Source organism: Trachinotus anak, unplaced genomic scaffold (genome assembly GCF_046630095.1).
Source record: "Trachinotus anak isolate AG129_WGS33_773 ecotype Australia unplaced genomic scaffold, CSIRO_AGI_Tana_v1 ptg000004l, whole genome shotgun sequence".
Lineage (NCBI taxonomy): Eukaryota > Metazoa > Chordata > Actinopteri > Carangiformes > Carangidae > Trachinotus > Trachinotus anak.
This window is the reverse complement of record NW_027273855.1, coordinates 5438733-5462750: the sequence shown is the minus strand read 5'-3', so window position 1 is coordinate 5462750 and position 24018 is coordinate 5438733. Positions and strand designations below refer to the sequence as shown.

The following is a 24018-nucleotide window of genomic DNA, read 5'->3' as shown; positions in this document are numbered from 1 at the left end:
TATCACATCAAACACACCCTGTTGTCTTAAAAGCATAATTCCATCATTTGTCTGCCATCTACACTGGAAAATGGTCAGCGTTAACACAGACAGGGTTAGGGTTAGCTGCAAAACTTTAATTAAAGGTCTGGGTGTATGAGTGTGTGGGGAGAAACTTGGCCCCTTTCTACAACCCGTGAGAGGAGACTGTGGGGGGGGGGGCTCATTACAGGCAAGAGGATGCAGGGATAAAACAGTTTAGGCACTTTGCCAGGACTTGGGGAGACTGGATACCGGCTCTTTTGAAAGCCTGCTCATCTTATGTAACAGCGATTTGTAAAGATCTCCTTGTGAACAGCATAGCATTGCAGTCACATTCCTGGAACCTAGGGAAACCAGGCACTGAGGAGGCAAAGAAACTCACTTTCCCATGAAGCACTTGGGCACAATGCTGAGCTTCCTGCGTCTATCCTTAATCAGGTGTCGGCTCTTGGTCATCATCATGTGGTAGAGCTTCTCCCCCTTCTCTGCAATCATCACATAGGCATCCCGCTCCATTCCCAGTTTGAGACCTACAAACAACAGAGAAACAAATGTCTGATTTGAGAGGATTTGTCACGTCTAAAGCTCTTAACCATCAATGGAGTGAAAATCTGTTGAAGTTAGAGCTGACAAAAGATGTGGGAAGGGAAATAAATGCATCAACAAAATCTCAGCTCAATGCAGTGGCTGTAACACAAGGCAGAGAAAAATACAACAGACAAATTATGGGACACAAATTTCTACTTTTTCTTATAACTACTTTTTCTTAAACTCAAAAGCCAAAGTCTGTCATGGTGCTGTGAGTGAAACGAGCCTTCGCCTGGACGGCCTGCTTGTGTTCTGGTATTGTGCATGTGGACTGAAGCCAGGATCAGAGCATGGTTGCTCGGGGCTCCAACAACCTTCCGAAACAAACCCAGATGTTAATCTCTCCTAGACAAGTTGTCTTTAGAGTGAGTAAAGGTCAGGAAGGCAGCGTGATCTTGATCTTGTTTTTGTGCTGTTTTTTTAACTATTATTCCTCTACAGTAAAGTAGAACATGTGAGGGCCCATTGTAAGGCCTGCTGCCCTACTAAAACCTCGCCAGTGTTTGAGCTGCTTAACCTCATCGTGGGGTTTGATGAACTTCTGAACCGCACTGTGACACTTTTTTGACTTGGGCGACTCAACTCTGCTTCACTGTGACTCCCTAAGCTGCTTAACTCCGCTGAGAGGAACATAAAGCTCCTAAAACTGACTATAAAGTATTGTTCCTTATCAGCCACAATATGCTTGATAAAGTACATCTCATGTATTTGCGTAATCAACTGTCTCAGATCTCAGGCCTTCTTGTAGACACACGAAGTCAACCATTGGGTTGCTATTGTGCCTGTGAGCTTTGCTGACTGGTTGCTCAGAACGCTGAATCAGTAAGTTCCCCAAGTTGTTGCTATTTCTCCTTTTCTTGCTGCCTTTTCAAAAAGCCACTTGTTTGTTTGTTTTTGTTTTTTTGAATTCTCAACTAGGACAGGAACTAACAATGATTTTCATTTTCAATATTTAGCAAGTTCTTTTCATGATTAAACAATAAATCATTTGGTCTTAAACCATTTGAAGGTTGATTGACAAGTGTTGGGCTGGGAGTCAGGCCAAATAAAAGGGAGTGGGCTGGGACAAACAATGTAAAAAGTTTCACAGCTAACTCTTGAATCCAATTTTCCCATTGAGTCCTTGGCGCTGGTCACTGGCAGCCTGTGGTGGAGGTGGGGTTATATTACATTTGACAGCAGCTGGACTGCACTTAAACAATGAGTGTCATTGAACAACAGACGGGGCCTGTCCAGTGCAGAGGGCCCCTCAGCTTCTGGTTCCAGCTGTCGGAGTTTGTCTTGAGCTGCTCCTCGTCTTCCTGCACTCACTGGCATGAGCTAATACCCCACCACATTATCTGACCCACGCATTTTCCCTAAACTTCCGTGAAAACAATGATAAGACAAAACACCTCCAGCTGGCAGTTGCTGAACAATTAAAAAGCCTACTGGGAGGGTTGAGGAGACTCACATGTCTAAGGAGCACAGCAATACAGAGAAAGGGTCACATTAACCAAGGTTTGTCAGGAGGAGAAATAATGCATAAAGTGGGTGAAAACACTGCCAGGATTTATTGCAGTCAAACTTTATCATGAGGCTGTCTAGACTGGAGTAAAGAGGGTGAGAGAAAGGTAAGCACAGAGTATACTGCAGAGTGGGTAATAGAAAGGGAGAGTGTGGGGAAATAGGGCGCTGTGACTGATCTGGCATCTGTTAGCCTCAGGTCGATTTCCGCCAGGTTGAAACTTAACACCACAAGCTGCAGCACCCTCCTTCTTACTTATTCCTACTCTAAAACCCTTTTATCAAAGGGATCAGCCGCTGATGACGTCAAAAAATAATCACTTAAATCACTTAAACAAATCAGCTAATTTACACAAACACAGCATATTCATGTTGACAGCTGTACACCGCTAAAGTGCTGAGCCAAACCAATGAGCACATGGTAATAATCAGCCAAATCATTTCCAAATAGCTGTAGGGATACAGTCTTAATTTGAAGCCATCAAAGCTATCAGGTGGCCTCTTGTGCACCGCCCCAAATCTGGTTAAAGCCTTTCACACCATTTAATGCACACAGCATAACAAAGACAGATGGCCAGTGCTGAACAGGTGGGGACACATTTTAAGGTGAAAGAGGGAAGTTGCATGATGAAGGGAAAAAACCTAGGGAGCAACAAGAATATCAGTTTACATCACTAATCTTAAATTGGTGGTGCTGGGGCTTTTATTTCTTTTGGTGGGCTTTTGGATGAACGTGGCTGCAAAACAAAACTGAAATGGATACAACTCTGTTTAATGTCTATGGGAAAAAAAACTCTTTTATTAGAGTAAAAATAGATCCAGATTAATTAAAGCTGATGTGTGTTATGTAAGTGCACTTTAAGCATCTGACCAAGATGCTATTTTTAGCAAATCTGCCATTTGTGAATGAGACGTTTGATTTAAGTCGGGGCATCGATGAGTCAAATACCTCTGCTGCACTGATTCCTTGAAAGAGAAGAAGAATAGATTGTGGTAGCAGCCTCTGCGTGGTGCACAGGTCAGCCAGGCCAACAGTGGATGTCATGTCACCTAAGCCTCTATTTACCAAACAAAAGCAGGCAGCCTGCTCAAGGTGGGACATAACTGCAGGGCACAAACACCGTATCCAGGTCATGAGCACATCCACAGTCATTACTGTGTGCCAGTCGAGGGAGACCCGATAGTTTGTGAAACTAGGGTGACGCCAACATGCGGGGTGACATACAATGAGTTCAGAAAACACCTCACAACTACAACTAGGAAATCCAAATCTGGCAGGATGGAGAAGAAGGGGACGAAAGCAACATCTCGGTATTGGCCATTTGATTGACAAGTGATCTGTAGGAAGTACAGCTCAACATTGCAATGAGTGTGCAGCACAAAAGATGGAGACAAAACAAAAAATGAGGATCTGAGGTCAAGACAGCAAACAGATCGGCAAGAAAGTCAGTGGGTGGAGAAGAGCAGGAGGCACTTCTATATTTCATACAATGAACTTCTGAAACACACTGGGCATAAAAATAAATAACTGCATACATCTTTGTAAAACACAGTGAACCTTGGTGAAATATCCCTCTAAGCAACTTAACAAAACAACTGACTTCTCTAGGACGGAAACTCTGGTATAAAAAGGAATCGTTTCTGGTTTTGCGCTGTCAGTCCCATAAACCAGAAGTGCCATAAAAAGGCCTTTAAAAGAATGAGCGTTACTCACTCTCTCTCTGCTCCCGTTCCCTCAAGATGGCGTCCAGCCACTTCTGCTTGTCCTCAGCGTTTTTAGCCATGCAGACAAACCACTTGTTTTTTGCAGTGTTGTGGATCTTCCAGCCGTTCGTCACTGTGTAGTTGTTGCTGTGATAGTCCGCTGCAAGGTAAAAAAAAAAAAAAAAAGAAAAGAATCATCATGAATAGCAAGACTTTGCTATAAAGCAGAGGGAGCTATATTTTTTAAAATACATCAGGCCTGTTATATTCGAATGGCCTTCAGGGTTCAGGGACATACTTAAATCATCTAATTAAAATAAACTTGGCAACTACAAATGATCTTTACGGTTCACTCGTGTTTGTTGAGCTTGTTTTTCTTTCTCCTCTTCTTCTCATGTCCTCTTCAAACATTGTCATGCTGAGACAAAAACCACAGATGCATATCCACCATATAAACCCTGACCTCAAGGGTAAATACAGCCAGTAGTAATGAGCACAATCAAACCACACTGATAAAGATGTTGTTTAAGTTGCTACTGAAGTTATCTCTTTGACTACTGAAGCACAGATTTACAAGATACTTAAAAAGATCGACATGATGCACCACGAGAGCAGTAGAAGTGCATCTTTCCACTGACTCAACAAAATCTCTCCTCGTACTCCTTTCTAATTTTATCATCCATTTAGCTGCAGGTGAGGAGCTACTGAATAATGAATGGCCACTGGTAATGGGGTACATTAGTCTCAACGCTCAAAGGTCATATAAATAGATCTGATACTTCAGGCCCCACAGGGAGCAGCTCCCACAGTTATGGGAGAGCAGGAAACCAGGTTGGGACACACGTACTACTGAGTAGAGTCTCTTTTTAGCCACTGGGATGAAAGAGATGAATTCTAGTAAAATCTTATGTAAGTACATGCTGAGATGTTTAAGGTGGCATTTATCAAAACAGAGAGGGGTATGAGTCAGTGAAGGGGAGGACATTTCTTAATTTCTGCAAAGGCGACCAGCTTTCAACTCTGTTCACTATAAATAAATCAAACAGTTTGCTTCTTAAGTCGACTTCTTCCACTGTGTGACTTAAGGTTGTGGCATATTGCCTACAGTTTATCACCCCTGTGTTATTGATCATAATCATTTTTGCACATACAAACTTCCATTTCCATTCAGGTTTTCAGCAGATAACTGGAAATACTTGTGTATTTCGTATCTTTTACACCTAACAATCAGATAATCTGTGTTCTCAGTTTTCTGCATTCTCAATGTGGCACCCCCGAGTTCTGCGAATAAGGCATGTTTTTCTTTGTGGTTTCCCCTGCTGCAGCCTAAATGTGACAACCAGCAACCAACATGCAGAAAAAAAGGTCATGTGAGCTTGCAAAAAATATTCTTCCACTGCAGAGGAGGAAAGAAAAAAAAGAGGAAACGTGAGAGAGAGAGAGAGAGAGAGAGAGAGAGAGGAAGACGGTGTGTTTCTACATCAGTAGTACCGAGCCCAGCGCGGTGCCTCGCAACAAACCACAACTTCAGTACGAGCTGAGTGACGAGCGTCGCGCAACCAGCCTTAGATGAGCTGTTTATCTCTGGCACAATATCTCAAGCAATACGAGAGCAAGTTCATCAGCGAGCTCGGGGTAGCTGTTACACTTCAACAGACACTGAAAGGTGGTAAATGAAGCTGTGAGCTGCATCCTGTTTGAAACTAGGTGCAAGTTTGACACTCCACCCAAACCGTCAACAAGTACCTGATTCATATCCGACCACCCGTTTCTAACTTGCACGGTTTCATAAACTAAGACGTGAAATAAAAACGTATATTGTATATGACCCAAGAAATCAAAGTGAATAAATCAAGAGCTTGGGATACATTGCCTTACATCAGGAACCAGACACTCATGAGAATCCAAACAGCCGCCCCAGGAGGGTTGCATGAATGGACATACAGACGGTCTCCAACAGTAACGTTGCTGGGCAAACACAAACCTGTTCCATCTTCCACATTTTCCACCTCCATCACCTCTGTGTTGATTCGGCCTCTGAACACATAGAGGGGCCCGTTGAAGGACTTGGTCCTCTTGGTGGACTTCTTTCCAGAAACCCTAGGAAATGGGACAACACTGTGGTTACACTCGGCAGGGAAAACATCCGTTGATGCCAGCAGCGCCGTGGCAAGAAGAGAACCTGTGTTCATAACGTATGCACATTCATGCAGACACAGGTACGGGTGCTGCAGACACATGTAGGCATTTTTGTTTTGCTCGTACACTGAAAATCTGTCTGTACAAACAGCAATGAGGACATCAATGAGGATATATGTGCCAATTTTCCATGTCTGGTTTCCTTCCAGGTAGTTAATCAATAAAAACATTTTTGAATGCTTTCATGTTCATTCTCCTCTGACATGCTGTTATCACAGCAACTGTATTGTTGAGCGGATGTTGCATTTCTCACCTGGACTTCCTCTTACAATAAACCAACAGGTTGTCAAACAGGAAGAAGACGCGTTCCTGAATGTTGCCTGCTGAGATTTTAAGGAGATTTCCATGAAGCAGTAACTCTGTGCAGATATCTGTCAGGTTGGTCCCCTGAGGAAATAAAGATTGAAACAGAAGATTGACTTAGTAACTGACATAGGTACAGTACTGACTGAGTATAACAACATTAAGACATGACACAACTGGAGAGGTCATTTGCATCCACCATGTATGCAATAATTATTTGCTTATTCAAGAGGCTTCATGGACTGCTGCAGCTACAACCTGTTTTTATTTGAGAATAGGCATGAAAACTCTGGCAGCACTCTCAGCTAAAATGGGGGAGTTGCAAAGAAGACATTGTTGTCTGTATCAAAACTTGAAGAGTTCACAGCCTCAGTGAAACAATATGAAATTCAACTTTGACACCGTGAACAATTTGTTTTCATTCCATCGTCAATGATAGGAAAAAGTAAACACAGCTGTCCCCCACCCAACTTCAGTGTGGGCTCAATGAAAAACTGCAAAAATACTAACTGCACACTTTTCTCTGCCGTGACAGTTAGCCTCTCACTGAACTTGTGACAAGTAACACCAAAACTTCAGTGGCAGTGACAAAACCGTTACCTTGGCCTAGATGCAGTTTCCTTGGGGACTCTCGGCTTAGGAACAAAGCCTTTTTATTCCCTTCTCAGGATGTGAAAACATGTACACGCAAGCTAGAAACGCATGCCTGCCTCCATTCACATTAAAGTACAGCTGTATATGAATAGAGCAAGGAAATACAAGAGTCATTTCCTAGTGCAGATTGCAGGTGGAAGTGCCTTATTCTGATCAACTACTTTGTACCTCGTCATGTGAGGAAGAAATTCAGAAATTGCCCAATGAACTGCACTGTTCTTATATAGGAAGATGTAGAATGTCACCCTGCAGCCCACCACCTTCACAGGATGTGATCAGGTCTTTCTTAAAAGCCGTTTCTCGTCAGCTATGTAACACCTCAACCTGTTAAGACTGAAAGAACCCGTCGTTTTCACGAAGCACTGCAAAGATCAGTGACTTTGGTCTTTTGCGGTCAACACACTGGACTGTGAGGAGCTGATACAAATGCGTGTTCCTCCATTCGCCAGGTAATGCCACATTTTCTGTGTTGAACCGCCTGATTTTTATTAATCATCAAAGATCAAAAAGTATCTCAGTGCTTTCTTTCTCATTTTAAACTTGTTTTCTCTAAATGTGCACCTTCCAATCTTTATAAAGTCAGTCTGGAGGTGCTAACGTCGCTGACTGACCACAGCTTGGTGTCCAATTAACCTTTTCACAAAGTGGCCGAACTTCAGAACCTATTACTAACATTATTTAGGCTTCATTCTTTTTAGAAAATAATTTTCAGTTTCTTTTCACATTTCCAACTAGGGAACAGAAATCGCTTTCACAGATACAGATACATGCATGAGTGACCATGTGCTCACATGTTCCTGCCCGAGTTGTAAATGACGGATGAAACGATTTCCTAAAAATCACACGTGGAGCCACTGAGGAAATTTGAATGATAAGCAGTACATACACGCTGTTCAGCTAAACTGTCAAAACAGGGCTACTGAAAAAATCTAATAATAAAGTTAAAAGACATCTCATTACTCATTGTTAAACGGATCATTCCTCTCCAAATCATCTGGAACTAAATACACCCATGTGTGGGGGTTTGGACAACCTCCCCCCCTTTGGCTTGTAGAGTGCCCACCACATCCCCACAGGCACACACACATATAGATCAGATTTGGACTTCACTGTTGTCTTTGATGTTTCTGACCGTGGAAACCCCCCACACGACCACACCCACCCTCGAGCATCCATAATTGATTCCCACGAGTATATATTTATGATTGATGTTCATCGCTCCAGAGTTCATTGAGGGAAAAATGATTCTGTGCGCTTCTCTTAAGGCGAATACCGACCGGGCCTGGGGAGGGGATCGCGTTTCAGACGATCGATTCAACCTCATGTAAACTGCACTAAGCTGAGGTGGGGGTGGGCGTGAGTCTGAGTGTAAGAGAATTCAGACAGCGTGCCTGTACCTATGTGCACACACACATGCATGTGCTGTGTGTATGCACACATGTCTTTGCAGTCCTGCGTTTGTAACGTATGTGTGAGCATGCAAAGTGGACACATACATGGTGACAGTGTATGTGTGCGCGCATGCACGTGCACGTTGTATATGACCTGTGGTAATGCATCTGGGCCTACTTCAGCACTACTGGCGGTCTCCTCCATTAGGGCTGGAGGTGATTAGTCTGGAGAATGGCTGGAGAGGGGAAAGAAGAGCGAGACTAATGCTGTTAGACTGAAGACTCTATAGGGGGGCAGGGTCGGGGTGAAGTGCCTTTCCAAGCTTCTACTGAGTTGTTCGGAGACAGAGACCAGAGAAATTGTCTTAGACTGAAAATACTACAGTCTGTCTGAAGTTTTCCTCTTAATGAATCTGATATGCTTCCATTTCCATTTTTAGAAGTAGATTTTAGTTAGAGTTAGATTTTGGCTAACTGTGATCTGTTGCTAATGTCACAACATTAACCCAATTACCAATGTGAAATTTACAGTCTGCAATTAATCTCTTGGAGAAAACCTACGCAGGCACAGGGAGAACACAGAGAGGCTCTGGCAGGACGGCGGGTTCGAACCCAGAACATGTGCATGCTAACAGCGCATGCTAACCACTGCACTAACTGCTTACAACCAAGCTGTTAATTGTTTTGTGAAATAATGAATGGCAATCACATGTTCCAAGAGTCTCAGATGACGTCTTCAAATTCATTGTTTTGTTTAACTAACAATCCAAAACTATAAAAAAAATTATATAAAATCATATAAAACCGAGAAATGCAGAAAGTTTTCACATGGGAGAAGCTGGATCAGGAAAATCTTTTACAGATTTGCTTGTAAAATTTCAGTTTAATCAACTGTCAAAATCATTGGAATAATTTTTCTTGATCTGTTGCTCTACTGATTGGCTAATCAGTTCAGCACTACTCGCTATCTTCTTGGGCTGTGAGACGTAACATAACTGACCAGAAAATATTCTGTATGTTCTTTAACTGTCAATATATCCAAACAATTATCAATTACAATTATCTGTTACATTTTTCTGAGGGACAGGAAGAGAAGGGGTCTGTTTTCCAAACCAGTGCATGTGAGACTAGCTTCCTAGGTCTCTTCTGATTGGGCAGCATGCCCGTTGGCATCCCCCTTGGCACCCTGTGTGGGTGGATTGTCCCATTGGTGCCCACTAAGACAAGGCCTCTGTTGTGGTGGGTGAGGGAGGCGTGAAAAATTCACTGGACCCTTCGCTCGGCTCCCAAGCCCTGTCCGTGGCCCCTGTGCTCAGAGCAGTGATTTTGCTTCAATAGTGCTTAACTCCTGAGATAGATGGAGACTGTGGAGGTTGAGATGTTTCTAAAATAAGTCGGGCTGTTTTTGTCATGGTTATGTTATGGGAATTTATTTTCCTCTGTTTGCAGAAACACTTCGGAATGCTCTAGTGACAGCACATTAAAGCCTTTCACTCTAAAATGCCACAGCCCTAAGTCCAGTCTTCTCCTGACTAGTGTCATCCTGATCCTCTGTCTTATTCTCCCTGACTCTCTCACCTCCCAGCCCTCAATGTGGGACTGCAGCTGTTCCAGAGCCTCCAGTTTCTCCATCTGCCTCTTGGTCTCATTGATGTTGGAGCAGACCGCCTTCATGGCCTGCAGAGCCTCTTCCACAGCTGGATAGTCAGCATGTTTTTTAGGGGTCCTCTTCAGCAGCTCCTACATTGGGAAAAGAGGTGGACTCAATTTTTAAAAAATAAACAGGAGAATTTCCAGGAGCAGGCACATAAAAAAATTAATTCAGTCTTAGAGCGGCTAAAGTAGTCTGTGACCTTTACTAACAACAACTCCTTCTACACGAGTCCCGAGCCTGCCACCTCTGAAAATACCAGTAGGTGTGGAAGATTGGGTGCTCTGAAAAGCCAGCAGGTCACCTATAGAGTTTCTACAAAATGAGTCACTGGTAGCGATCAACACAGATACAATATGATCAGTGCTGATTCTGTGTAATGAGGTCTCTGGTTTGAGCCAACATGCTGGCTCAGTGTGCAGATTGTCTGAATAAAACAAAGCTGGTGTTATTTTATTTAATGACGGCACCATGACATCATTGCGGCAGTTGTACGGTACCTTCAGCAGCAGAGGGTACTTGCAGATCCTCTGAATGGGAGTGAGAAGGTAGCCCTCCAGGGGAATATCTGTGCTTTTCTTCCCCCCCAGTAGCATACAGTGCTGAAGAAGAAACACACACAACCATATTACAATTATAATGTTACAACACATAATATTAGAGACATTAAAAAAATGTATGTAGTTAAAATGAAAGACATTCTGCCTGAAATGCAACAGGTACACAATAGTAGTAGGAAATCAAAGAACATAACTACGAAGAAAACCTCTTAACATTTCATCAGTAACTGCACATTATACATTTACATTTTCTAACCGAGGTTAAAAATTGTGTTAGTTGAGTCTTTAGCTCTACTTCCTGTTGGCAGATGAGTTTCCACAGTAGGTCAATCTCAGTTAGCAGTGGAAATGAATTCAAGATTTATCAGAAAAGGAGTTAAATATTTCTCAAGTAGGTCTTCTTTTTTTACAAGGTGCATCTTGGCTCAGTGACAGAGTAGAGGAGTCCATTCAGCTTTTCCACACCTACTGTATAAAACATTTTAAAATGTGTATTATCTAAGACAGCACCTGTCTGAAACACTATTTCAGAGCATATGCAGCTGTTTTCATTCCTGTCTCATGCCTCTTGTATTTTCTCCAGTAATAAACAGACTTTAATTGACTATTGTTGTCACTGCCATTCAGTCACGGTCTGTTGCACCGGCAGCAGATCTGTTGCAGGTCCAGGTGCAGAACAATAATCTGTCTCTGTCTGTGTGGAAGCAAAGACTTGGGTGTGGTACAGTTTCCATATGTCTGCTGCCTCCAGTAATAGATTATTAAACTTGTATGTTGATCGAGACAAGCTCAAAAAGCGCGTCTGAAATTGCGGAGCATTTCCTGTCACTTCAATGACATTCATGTATTCACTCTCTTTATATCAATATAGTGTGTGACTTCCTGTCTTTTGTTGGAGAGATACATGATTATTTGTTTCTTTGTCTATTTTTATGTTTAGCAATTTCATCATGACATTACTATATGAAGAACTACCCCTATTAGTTTTCCTGTTCATTTCAAATCATGACCTCTGTGACCGTGGTGCACAACCTCGGTTTTGGTAAGCCCAAACCACGACAGCTGCTGCTGGCGGAAAAGCTTTGGAGCCAATGACCACATCCTGTCACCAAAGCTTAGTTTGCCAATTCTATGATTTCTGTTTATTAGCACAGATTAGTACATTCTGCTCTGTTACAGCCACATTTTGAGATTTAGGTTGACACAACTATGTTTTTTTTACATGTATAGTGTGCTGCATTGTTGTCTGTCCTGTTTTTATTTTACTATTCTAATTCATATGGATTATGTTAGTAGCACTTTGTGCACTTAAAGATCTGATCATTCTCCTTCTGCCCATCTTAGAGGAAAACAACAACCAAATGATTAAAACCAAAAACAGACATTGTCATTTTTATGACATCTTGATTAAAGACAGAACTCTAAGCTGTGACTATGCAATACTACGCCATGCTTCTACTGTGCCACTGAAAAAACCTCCCAAATAGTGATGTTTTTCAACAAAAGGATCGCTGAGAAACCTCTGAAATGTCTCCCCATTCCCCAGAAGATTTGGGATTTTAGAAACTAGCCCCCAGAACCAGTTGAAAGGAGGGGTATTCTTCTGAAGTGGGGGGTTACAGTTACACTTGTGGTTTCTCTACGCCTTGAATTTTGCAGGAACGCAGCCTGTCAGTATGCTATAAGCTCATTGGATGGGATGAAAGATCAAAAGCAGCCATGCAGATAAACTACTTGAGTGTTCTCCAGTGGGAAAGAAGGCAGGAGATCAGAATAGAGCATTATAATCAAATGGCAATTCCTTTCAGCTCCACACAGAGGAGGTGAGGACAGTTTTTGAAGTTAAAAAAAATGCAACTCTGGAATTTCACAGATTCCTAATGTATTAATCTCCCCTCTTTCTTCCCTTCTCTCCCACAACCTAATTTTCTTCCTTTCTCCATTATCTTCTGCTTATTTGTAATCTGCCAGCCTGAAGCCAGAATTCCCTCCACTCCTCACACTGACCTCCTTTTGCTTTCACTCCTCTCTTCTCCTCCAGTGCAATTAACACTTCATTTCTACATACAATTTCAGAAGCTCCCTTCATCATATGATTCAATTAGCATGGAAATTGTTTAATCAAGATAATAAAAACTTGCCCTGGAATTAAACACTGCTGAATAGAAGCCAATGGAAATGCATATCATTCTGCATTTAATTACTATGACATCGATTTGCAAGGGTTACCACTCTAAGAACTGCAAAACCTTCGTCCTACTGTATACGCTCTGCTTTTCTAAGAAAACATCGCATATTTTCATTGCCAAGTCCAAATATCTTTAATAGACCATACTTTGGGTATTTTCTAAATTTTAGAGAATCAGTCTTTTTTCTGTTTTGCTGATGGTTGCTATACAAAACACAAGATCCCGTCCAATATTTTAGATTATACTGAGCAGGCCTGTTTTAATACATAACCAGATGTTGTGCAGTGATTTTATTTTGGAAGCATTAATATCGCATAATACCTAACCAATTAACTGCTGCACGACTGGGCCAGAAGAAGCAAAAAGGCCAAAGCACACAGCAACACTTTGATCCCTCCATTTCCAGTCCTGTGGGTCAGAATAAAGCCATGGAAGCAAACCATCAGGCAGCGACAAATGCAGGGCCTCAGATCTCTTGGCCAGTCCCAAAAAGGCTGCCAACACTCCACAGCTGGCTGGCCCAGAATCTGCAGATGATTTCATTGGTCGGGTCCCCACTCAAAGGCCCCCTAGCCATTCTAAGTTCATTGTCCAGGGTCCAAAGGTTTTTGTGTCAAAACACGGAAACAGCTGGTAGCGGAAACACTACAAGAGCGACGCAAAAATGACCTTGGTGGTGGTTGCTTCCTGTCCGGGCAGGAAGAACCCTGTGACCTTGTTACAGTTTCTGCCATTTATTCAAGTGTTGAAGTGGAAATGGAGGTGTTATGATGAGAGAATATAAAGAGGAAAGGCATGGATAAAAAAACAGCAAAAAGAAATAACCGAGAGGAGACTCAAGGGAGGAAAGAAATATGGGGCAAAGGAAGACAGCAGTAAAGATAACAGGAAGAAAACTAGGTGAAAGATTTATGTGGACAAACACTAGTGCAACTGCTAACCAAGACTCATGTGACATGAAATAATGAAAAACTCAAGTTTTTTAGGCATAATTAAGAGGAGAGATGGTGGAGTCATAGCGAGAAGAGGAAGGAAGCTCATAAAAATGCAGAACACAGGCTGATCTGATGACCTTAGAGGCAGAGAAGCGGTGAAAGAGCAAGATAAGCACGGTGGAGGAGAGAAGTTGTGGTGTCTTACCAGCAGGTAGGTCCTGATGTTGGGGATCTTGTTTAGCTCCATGAGAAGTCGCAAAGCCTTTTCATGGTTACTGCAGTATTCGCCATACACTGAGAAACTCTCCCTCTGCAAAACAGAAGGAAAACACCCAGTTTACTACACTTTAGTGGCCTGTTGGCAGCACAGAGGAAAAGACAGCTGACATGAGGAAGATTGACAGTAAAGAGCATAAACTGGGGAGAGGACTCAGTGTAGTGAGATTCAACTGTACTACAGCAAGGAGTGTGGTGGATAACTGCACCTCTACAGCTGCCATTATTTATTATTAGTATCAGTTGTTGCAGCCACAAAATTGGCAATGTATGTGAGTGTGTAATTGCAACAATGATTAAGAAAAATCCTGACAGGATAATCAAGTTGTTATGTAACATTTACCATTTATCACACTTCTCTTTTTTAGATTAGTCTGCATCATAAAAAAGTTAAGAGTATGCTAAGGCTTGGCATTTTTTTCTATTTCCTTGGTGACGGCATTGTGTTGCAACAAGAATAAACAATCCCACAACTACTGCAGAAGCTTTTGTCAAGCTGCCATTTAGTTCCCTTTACAATATGTAATGCAACACCTTAAAATGCATTATTCATGCAAAGTACTGTAGACATCAATGTATACACAGTATCACAGCTGCAGGTGAATTTACACCCTGAAGCTTATCAAGCTTATAGGTCTGTTGTGTATTCTTGGCTATACTACAGTAATTGGGATGTGAAACCATGTGCAGAGCAGGGCTTAAGCCTGAGGTCCAGAAACTGAAACTGTCATCTGAAACAGCCTTGTAAGTGAAATCCAAAACTGCAGGTGCTCGGACACCACTTTCAACCTCAACTGAGAAGCTGTTGCCCGAAGGCTTTGCATTTAAAGCTGGCTTGGGCCATAAAACTACAAAAGGAATAATCAATAAAATAATAATCAGTCATTCAGATCAATCAGGCTCAATATTTTCATCCATAAAATGATCATCTATGACAACACCTGGAAAAACACAAATGTTACCAAGCCAGCATCCTGTGCAGGCACGGATGTGTGGTTTTACTCCCCCACACACACAAACACACAAACACACGCAACACACACACACACACACACACACACACACACACACACACACACACACACACACACACACACACACACACACACACACACACACACACACACACACACACACACACACACAGGTAACTACATGCAGTACTACTGAATGCATATGTGCATGTTTCTGTTTTTACATGGTAGCCCAGCAGTGGTGACTGAAGTGGCCAAACAAAGCGTAAGGCTCTTTTTTTAGAGCTCTGTGTCTCTGTTCACTCCCATTCTGTTGACCAGAGGGAGCTGAAAATCTTTTATAGATGTGTAACACAAGTGAGCAGCACAATGTAAACGGTGGCCAGGTTTTACCACACAAGCAAGAACACAAACACACCCAAAGCCACGTTTGGCTGGGGATCCCGGTCCAAAGCACCACTGGGAGGAACAGCTGGGCCGGCATATGGCGTGAAACCCCAGATACTGTCAAACTGAGTTCGTACACTACGCAGCTAAAAGAAGGGAGGATGGACTTGTAAATGTACATATGCCACATTCATCTATTTGTTCATAAGTACAAATGAAAATAAACATTCTAATGATGCCAAAATATTCTAAATTTTCACCTATAATATGGATAAAGAACTAAACCAATGTTTCTGAATGTTTCTGTCCAGCAACTTAAAATCATGTGTAGTATATTTAACAAAATGTATAATAATAATAATAATAATAATAATAATGATAATAATAAGGACTGTTTATGATATACATTATGATTCCTGATCATTTTAGAGCATGGTAGTATTAACCATGTACTGCTAACATTATTGGTTTGTCATAAAATGCAGGCTTCTTCATTTGTTTCAGTGAGACCTCTGTTAGCTCAGCCTTCTCTCAGCAAAAACAGATGCAGGGCAGGGTGACAATAAACTTGATTCTGGCTCTATTTTGTCTACAGCACAACACAACATCATCTGGCAGCAAACTTTGTTGGCTGGCCAAATGCCAAATACATTTAAGGGTGCACAACTTGTAATGTGTGCATATATTTCCAGCTATGTTTAGTTGTAGGAAAACACATTCAAAAACTATACGGCATGCTTTGTAAAGCAGCTGACAGAAATGTATGTGCATGTAATGGAAAAACACGATCATGGTCCCTCAATCTGGGAAAACTAAGCGACTTGCTATTCATGAAACCAGTAAAATAACCAAAATATGTCTTCTGACTGTCTGCTCTCCCCAGTTATTTAACCAGGAGGGACAGCTGGATACTACTACACTGAACATGCCAAGACTGTGAAAGTTTCAGGGTATCCCAAACAACTTGTCAGCAACTAGATTGTGTCAAGCTATTCTCAAAACAGTGTAGAAAAAAAACTACTCCAACAGTATTTAGTGACATAAAAATGCAGCCGCTGTGTATCAGTTTACATGCTCCAGCATATGGTGGCACCTCAGTAGCTGAACCTGAAATAACCATTTCATCTCTCAGTCTCTGCAATCTGCAATTGAACCCCTCTGCTCCCCAAAACAGCATGCCTCTTTGCAGCTATGTTTACAACCGAGGTCCACTCTGAGGTGTTTCCCTTCCTCAGGTGACAACAAGTGCACTGTCAATTCAGGCCCCCTTAAAGAAGCTTAAGTAGGACCAAAATGTGAACCTTTAATTTCCACACAGTCAATTTTAAAGATTTGGGGCTTCTCTGAGAGACTGAAAGACATCAGTTGTACCCAGAATAACTCCAAGACTCGGGTTGTCCCTTTGAAAAACACAAGTCTTTATTTGAATTCCTCGTCATTGGAATGTTATTCCGGAGGCAAGATGAGAGGGTAGTATCAAACACTGCAAGAGCTGAGGCATAATGGGTGTAGTTCAGAAAGTGCATAATGACACGACTGTTGCTTCATGCACAGTGCTCACATATACACTACCAGAAATAGAGCAAATATTGATGTCTCTGTTTTCTCCTCTAACAGGAGTCACTTTTTCACCTTTGCAGAGTTGAAATAATCCTAAACACATCTGTGTGTGTTTGGTCTGAGGAAACAGACTCAGTAAGATAATTATTATATTGGTTACATATTAGTTTAAAACTGCAAAATGTCCCATATTCATTAATTTTGATAAAGAAGCAGTTGTATAATTCTCACTAAGAATTTTGATAAGAACAATTTTCGTTATGTTAATTCAAAATAAAAGACTGCTGCACTTAATTTTTTTTAACCACCCCCCAAAGCCATATTGGCAACATCTGACTTTGAATAGCAATTAATCTTCCCATTTTTCTTCCCTAACTGTGAGTGGCAGACAGCCTTGTGGAACAATGCCGGAGGTTAATCAAATCCCAGTCATGGTTTTGACCTCTGGTCGAGGTCAAGGAGTACGGCTGGAGGGCGCCAGACGGGGCTCAACCAATTGGTTGAGAGGTGTCAGTGTTGAAGGAGACAAAGGTCATGGGTAGGAGAGGGTAGTGTAATGGATATGCAGTAACAAAGGTGGTGTGTGTGTGAAGCTCAATACCTCCACAGAAAAGACGCACAAACATGGTGGCACACACAATCAGACACAAACACACAGACACACACAAAGGCGGAGGAAAACAAGCACAAACAAAGCAGAGCAAAAAGTGAAAGAGAAATGCGCAGATTTGTTTGAAAAATTCTTTGATTAATTTGAATCATTTAAAGGAACAGTTCAACATTTTGAGATGTGCTTATTCACTTTTTGCTGTTAGATGTTAGATGAGAAGATCAACAGCATTCTCACATCTACACAGTAAATATGAAGCTGACACCAACAGCTAGTTAGCTTAGCTTAGCTTAGCTTAGCTTAGCTTAGCATAAAGACTGGAAACAGGAGGAAACAGCTAGCCTGTTTAGCGTGTGAAACTCTCCAGCAGGGACTACAGCAGGTGAATCAACAAAAAACATATTTTTGGACAGCAATGGAGGTTTATGTGACAGAGACATAAGAAATAATATGCAGATAATAAGTTTTTGGGAGGTACATTAATTGTTTTGGGATTTGTTGACATCCATCGCAAAAAATGCCGAATCCAATCTGGTTGCAGTTTTTCAAAAGTGAAGATTTTCTGCTTTTATCACTTCATATGTTTTATATTAATTAAATATCATTGGGTTTTGGATGGAGATGATAATTGACAGATCAGTATATAATGAAATTAGCCATTAGTTACAACCATAAAACATGTACAGTGGGGTCCAAAAGGCTGAGACCATTGTAAACATTCACTTTGTAATAGTATTCATACATTTTAAATACTATATGTCGCCTCTGTCTCTCATTTACATGAAATTATAATCATCTCAATAAAACTGTACAAAACAATGACTTACACATATTATATCACAGCTATGAGTTTTGCTTCATCACTATGACTCATCCTGAACTGATATCCTATACTAGTTTGAGTCTCAAATGTCTCTGTCCTGGCAGACTGAGATTATGAAGAGACCAACCCCGTTCTTAAACGAATCAGTTCACCTGCAGCTTCCCAATTACTGGTGCAGTCTGACCACAGAGCGATGGAAAAAACACACCATGTTGAGCTCCTTTAATCAATTCTCTGCCCTGACACTTGGCCTGACAGACTGAATGACCGTGACATCACATCAAATTGTACCTTCACATGTGTGAAGGTACAATTTGATGAGCCAATTCAACAGCTAACCCCAGGTGTGATTAAATGTCATTCATGCCACAAGCAGGTAGTGGATAGATTATTATTGATCGGGTCATTTCACTTCGAAGAGGTGGTGTGCTTCATAAAATGGCACACACAAGCCACAAGCCGGATGCATAAATGGTGTCTGTGGTTGGGTTTAGCAGTAGAGTCAAGGATTCACAGGTTTGTGGTCCCAATATTAGATTTGAGCCAGATGAAAAAGGGCAAGGGGCAGAAACTTGCAACAATGCAATGACATTTTTTCATCTATGAGAAACTAGAACTCCAGTCTGGTTGTGCTGCCCTCCTACAACACTATTCTGTAGGCCTATAACCTTAGTGAGCTGCTTTGTGCTTTAGTGAAAGTGAATTGAAGATAGTTTATCAGAGAGAGAGAGAGAGAGAGAGAGAGAGAGAGAGAGAGAGAGAGAGAGAGAGAGAGAGAGAGAGAGAGAGAGAGAGAGAGAGAGAGAGACATTATGAGAGAGCTACCAGCAGAAGCATTGTCCCCTCGCTGAATGACACACCATCTCTTCCTCCCCGGACACAGGCCCTTCTTTGTTTGTTCCCTGGGGCCAAACGAGTTCAAACAGAGGGGAGCGGAGGGGGTGGGGGGGGGGTTGCAGAGCAGAGAGGAATCTTTGGATGGAGGGATGGAGGGGCAAAAGAAGGAGATGGCAGAGACAGTGACTTGCACAGACTGATGAAGAGGAATGGAGGGAAGAGAGAGTCTTTTTGCCTGACAGGATGCAGGACTGTTTGGAAAAGGAGGAAAGGCAAAGGGGTGGAGGTAGTCTAAGAGTGTGTGTGTGTGTGTGTGTGTGTATGGGGAGTCCAGGAGATGGGAGGGGTGTGTATGTGAGAAAGAGAGAATTAAGGGGTATTTTCACAGCAGGCTTTGCACGCTTTCCCTGCATCTGTGGTTACGGGTAACCCATGAAAAGAGTTTGTGTGTGTGTGTGGGTTTTCACATGGAAGAGGAATTCACACATGCATGCGTCCACACATGCACTCACATGTGCTTATATATACGCATGACTGTCTGCTGTTATATGCGTTTTTTTGTGCGTGTCATGCACTTACAAACTGGAGGAATACGTGTCCCAGTGCATGCTGAGGCTGGGGTTCGGGCTGCAGACTGGTCTCCACGGCAGCCAGCACTTCCTTGTGCAACTCCAGGATGTCCTCAATGTTTGAAAACAGAATCTATAAACAGAGGGATGATGTAAAGGGAGGGGATACAGAGGAAGGAAGAGATGAAGAGATAAAGAGGCAGGGTGGAAGGAAGAGAGGGAAAAGAGCAAGGAAGTGACCGACAGATGGACAGAGAAGTGGGGAAAAAGGTCAATCAGTGCATAAATATTTCATCTGAGCATCTCAGTATGGAAAAATCAATCATTTTATATATATATTGACTTGCAGACTGTCTTTTGCCTGCACTGGTCATACCTTGACATGTTCAGGTGACAGACACTGTTGGTCATCGGCAGTTTGTCTGATTCTGTGCAAAAATGCCTGCGGAGGAAAAAGACACAAAGCAGAATTAAAAAAAGAAGTGAATATATAGGAGAATGTAAGCAGCATATGGAGTTTTGATCATCCAAGTCTGACTAAACAAGACAACAAGACAGGTTTTTAACATCCTGGCTCCAGAAGCAAGTCAATCCCCATAGACTCCTATGTTCAAATGCCCAACTTTACAGCAGAAATAAACACGTTTACAGCCTGGTACAAAAAAATGGTTTTAGTTTCTATTGTATTTCCCCCTTGATGACAACTGTACGGGGTGAGTTTTAACCTAACGCATCCGTTTACATTTCATTAAGGCTTAAAGTTATGGAAAAAATAGGGCATTGCCACTTTGAGTGACACCTGGGTGCTGTCACAGTTGGCTAGCTGTCCGCTCAGCATCCCCTCAGCTAATTTGAGTCACTGAACGTGACCACTTGGCCATGTTTGTGGTGTTTGGAGGATTTTTCTCACACAATATCAACAAATAATATGTCTTGTTGTGCGGCTAATCCACAGAACATAAGGAAGTCTGTGCTCCTGGTTTCTGAGGTGAGTGAAATCCTTGCATTATTTTACTTATATGTTGGCACTAATTCGAAGGTATTGATGTCATGTTAGCTTAGCTTATTACCTAGCTAATTAGCCAATGAACAAATCAGAGTTCGAGCAAGACGCCCAGACGGAGAACTGTGCTAACGATGCTAACCGGAGTGTACATTTGCCACAGTTATTAAACTAGTATGCACTGAAGTCTTGGCTTCACACATGGCCGACTTCTTTGCCCATTTCTGGATTAGCTGGGAGATGACGACGGTGGAGCAGCCCACTCTGAGCATCAAGACCGCTCTTCAGAAACCTATGGGTGACGTCACTGAGGTTACGCTGTGCACCTTTATTTACAGTCTGTGGTGCTGTTAGTGGAAGTTCAGGTTCCCTCTGATTATTTTAAAAGTATGCTTTGTTTTGAGGAAACAGATTCATACAGTGCACAGAGATTCTGTCTCTGTGCACTGTATGAATCTGTATACTGTATGCTTCTGTATGTCTCTCCATGCATGAGCATAAGCACAAAAGCCCTTGAGCGACAGACAGTCACATGCACGCTCACATACTTCACAGAGTATTGCCTTTCATGGTGCGAGACAGACATGTGAGAGTTGCTTCACTATCCCTTAGGTACCACACAACTTTCCACTATGTGACAAGACATGTGTTTCTCACTGTCTTGTGACACTTAAAGCTCAATGTATGGATGTTCTGCAGTGGAAGCTAATGCACCTGAGCATTCAGCTGTAAGACATCAGCCAAAATAACTGCTTCATTGTTGCAGCGTCTCCACACACCACTTCAGCAAAAGACAGCCGTAATAGGCTCATGTCAAGTTTAGCTCGGCGTGTGTGTGCAGTTTTGTCTGTGCGTGTGTGTACATGCCTGCCAATCAGAATCCTGACAAAGAGAGGGGAAGTGAATCTGCAAACAGTTTCTTTTTTTCTTCTTCTGTCTTCCCCATTCCTCTGTCTGTCGCACTGTGCCCGACAGGCTTAACCTGCCTCACTGACTGTCTGCCTCATCTCCAGACACCGATACAGTCTTGAAAATAAAAAGAATAGCTGATAAAACTGATAGCTTGCCACGTGGATGAAGGGCGTTACAAAGGGGAGAGAAAAAAAGGCTATGAGTTGATGTACGTACAATGACTCTGGAAAAATTCAGTATTATTTTAGGTTGCTGCTTTTGTTCTAACCTCTAGGTTCACTTCAAAGCTATAATGATGAAACAAGCAGCACCATGATCTGCAGACACCTGCACACTCATGCACAAAGGTCAGTGGTTCTAGCAGCTTCTAGCCATGCAGGTTATTTTGGATCCTAGGATATTTCTCTCAGATTTCTCCCTCTGTCCCAATACAATGGAGAGGAATGGGATTTTGTTTTTGGCGCTCACAGAATTGAAAAGTCACATTTGAAAAATGTGTCTTTATAAAAACAACGTCAAAATCTGTGCCAATACGTAGCCTTAGTTTGAGGAATGACAACATGTTTTAAACCCCTTTTTATTAGGGCTGAACAATTACTTGAAATACTATTAAAATCACAATATGGCAAAGTGCAATAGCCGAGGTGGAGTTGGAGTTTTATTGGATAGAGGTAAGACCTGTCACAAGATACCATACATGAAGCATTGTGGTGCTACAGAGATAGCCTACAGATCATATTCTCCAGATGTAAAGGAACGTGCTTGTTTGCTACAAGCCCCAACAAAAATCACATCATCATCATTTTTAACATTCATCATTTTTTTCTGTGAAAATGAAATGCAAAAATAACCTTTCCAACTAAAATTGTGACTCACAATATCCATCAGAAAAAAATGATGATTTGATGACTTTGATGATTTTTTTTTTACATATCAGCCCTACTTTTCATTCAACAAAACAACAACCTATAAAAAAAATTATAAAATGTAGTCTGAGGTTATAAAAGTTTTCCAATTTAAGTAAAAGAACTAGAGAAGTAAACAAACATAAGAATTTGACCAGGCATTAGATGCAAACTGTTGATACTTTTCATTTTTCAAGACTAGAAGCTTTTCGGATGCTCATTTTTCTGGTCTGTGTTCAAAAAATATTAAGGTTCAAAATCCAACCTAGCAAATTTCTACCAAATACTCCCAGTGAAAACTGTTGACACTGCATTCTGTGGGTGACGCAGAGGAACCAAAACTATCTGCAAGGCTACATACCACAAGAATGAAAATGAATTTATTTGTAATTTGAGTGAACCGTCCCTTTAAAGAAAACACTTGCATGCTCCATACAGCCCCACGTTACATTGGCCTAATGTGTGTGTTACTTACAGTAAGTCATTTGCCATAATGAAAGACTGACACTTGTAATCACACATTTGCTCTAAAGATAGAACCCAGCCAACCGGCAGTCAAGCAGCAATCATATCATTTCCTCAGAGACCGAACACTTTGGGAGGACTGCCCCCCCCTTTTTTTTTCTTCTTTGCTAGCTTTTGCGTAGGTTGTTACCAAAATAGAAAGCAAAGATCCTTAGCAGTGAGCTGCGACCTCCCTAATTAAGACCTGTATTAAAGAGAGGCAGTAGTTGTCGTGTTCTTGACTGGTTTTGGGAGGGAGCTGATTGTGCTTGAGGCGTACACTAATTAAATCTCCCATATGGCAACTTGTACCGTGTCCACACTGGAAGAGTCACTCATGTGAGAGATTGCTCCCTGGCAGAGGAGACGAGATGAGGCAGGAAACAAGGCCTTTCCTCAGTGGCTTTCAGATGAAGGAAAGCAGGGTGAGGGCAGGAGATAGCAAAGGGGGACAACGGATGAAAACAAAAAAGGGGAAGGGATGGAGGGTGAAGTGAAAAACTAAAGTATCCAGACTTCTGAGTCCTTCCTTATTGACATCTTAGACAGCTACCGTCCAGGCAGGATTCACTCCTTAAACAAAATGTGCCACACAGATGTGGTGACAGGGGGATCAGCAGGGAGGATGGTGGGAAGGAGCAACAAAGAGCTCCTTTCAGTCCAGGTCTCGCCTCATTCTCACCATGGGTTGTATTGGCTGTCTTCATTGTTCCATCACAAAGCAGACAGGTTTATTTGGAGAGAAAATTGGAAGCTTTCACTGTCCACCATCATGACCCAGACATTGGCTTCAGCGGAGCCAGAGGAGACAACAGAGCAGAGCAGAAACTGGGCATGCACACCACGTGTGTCTGATTTCACTCCAGCTCTGGTCAGGATTGTAGTATTTTGAGAGCCTGATGAGAATCAACAACAAGAAATGGCCCCAAAAGAAGGTATGATGGGTATAATTGGGAG

At 42.0% G+C, this 24018-nt stretch overlaps 1 protein-coding gene across 2 annotated transcripts in view; it reads right to left on the bottom strand.

Annotated features, from left to right (window-relative positions):
* prex1 (phosphatidylinositol-3,4,5-trisphosphate-dependent Rac exchange factor 1) overlaps window positions 1–24018 on the bottom strand; it is an 82590-nt gene that overhangs the window by 43286 nt on the left and 15286 nt on the right. For both annotated transcript variants that reach the window (XM_071475446.1, XM_071475447.1), the window contains exons 2-10: window positions 20114–20179; window positions 19748–19870; window positions 13907–14011; window positions 10518–10619; window positions 9945–10106; window positions 6272–6405; window positions 5804–5919; window positions 3830–3979; window positions 404–551 (exon numbers count right to left, since the gene is read on the bottom strand). In XM_071475446.1, the coding sequence (XP_071331547.1) occupies window positions 404–551; window positions 3830–3979; window positions 5804–5919; window positions 6272–6405; window positions 9945–10106; window positions 10518–10619; window positions 13907–14011; window positions 19748–19870; window positions 20114–20179 (1106 nt within the window). The remainder of the gene's footprint in view (window positions 1–403; window positions 552–3829; window positions 3980–5803; window positions 5920–6271; window positions 6406–9944; window positions 10107–10517; window positions 10620–13906; window positions 14012–19747; window positions 19871–20113; window positions 20180–24018) is intronic.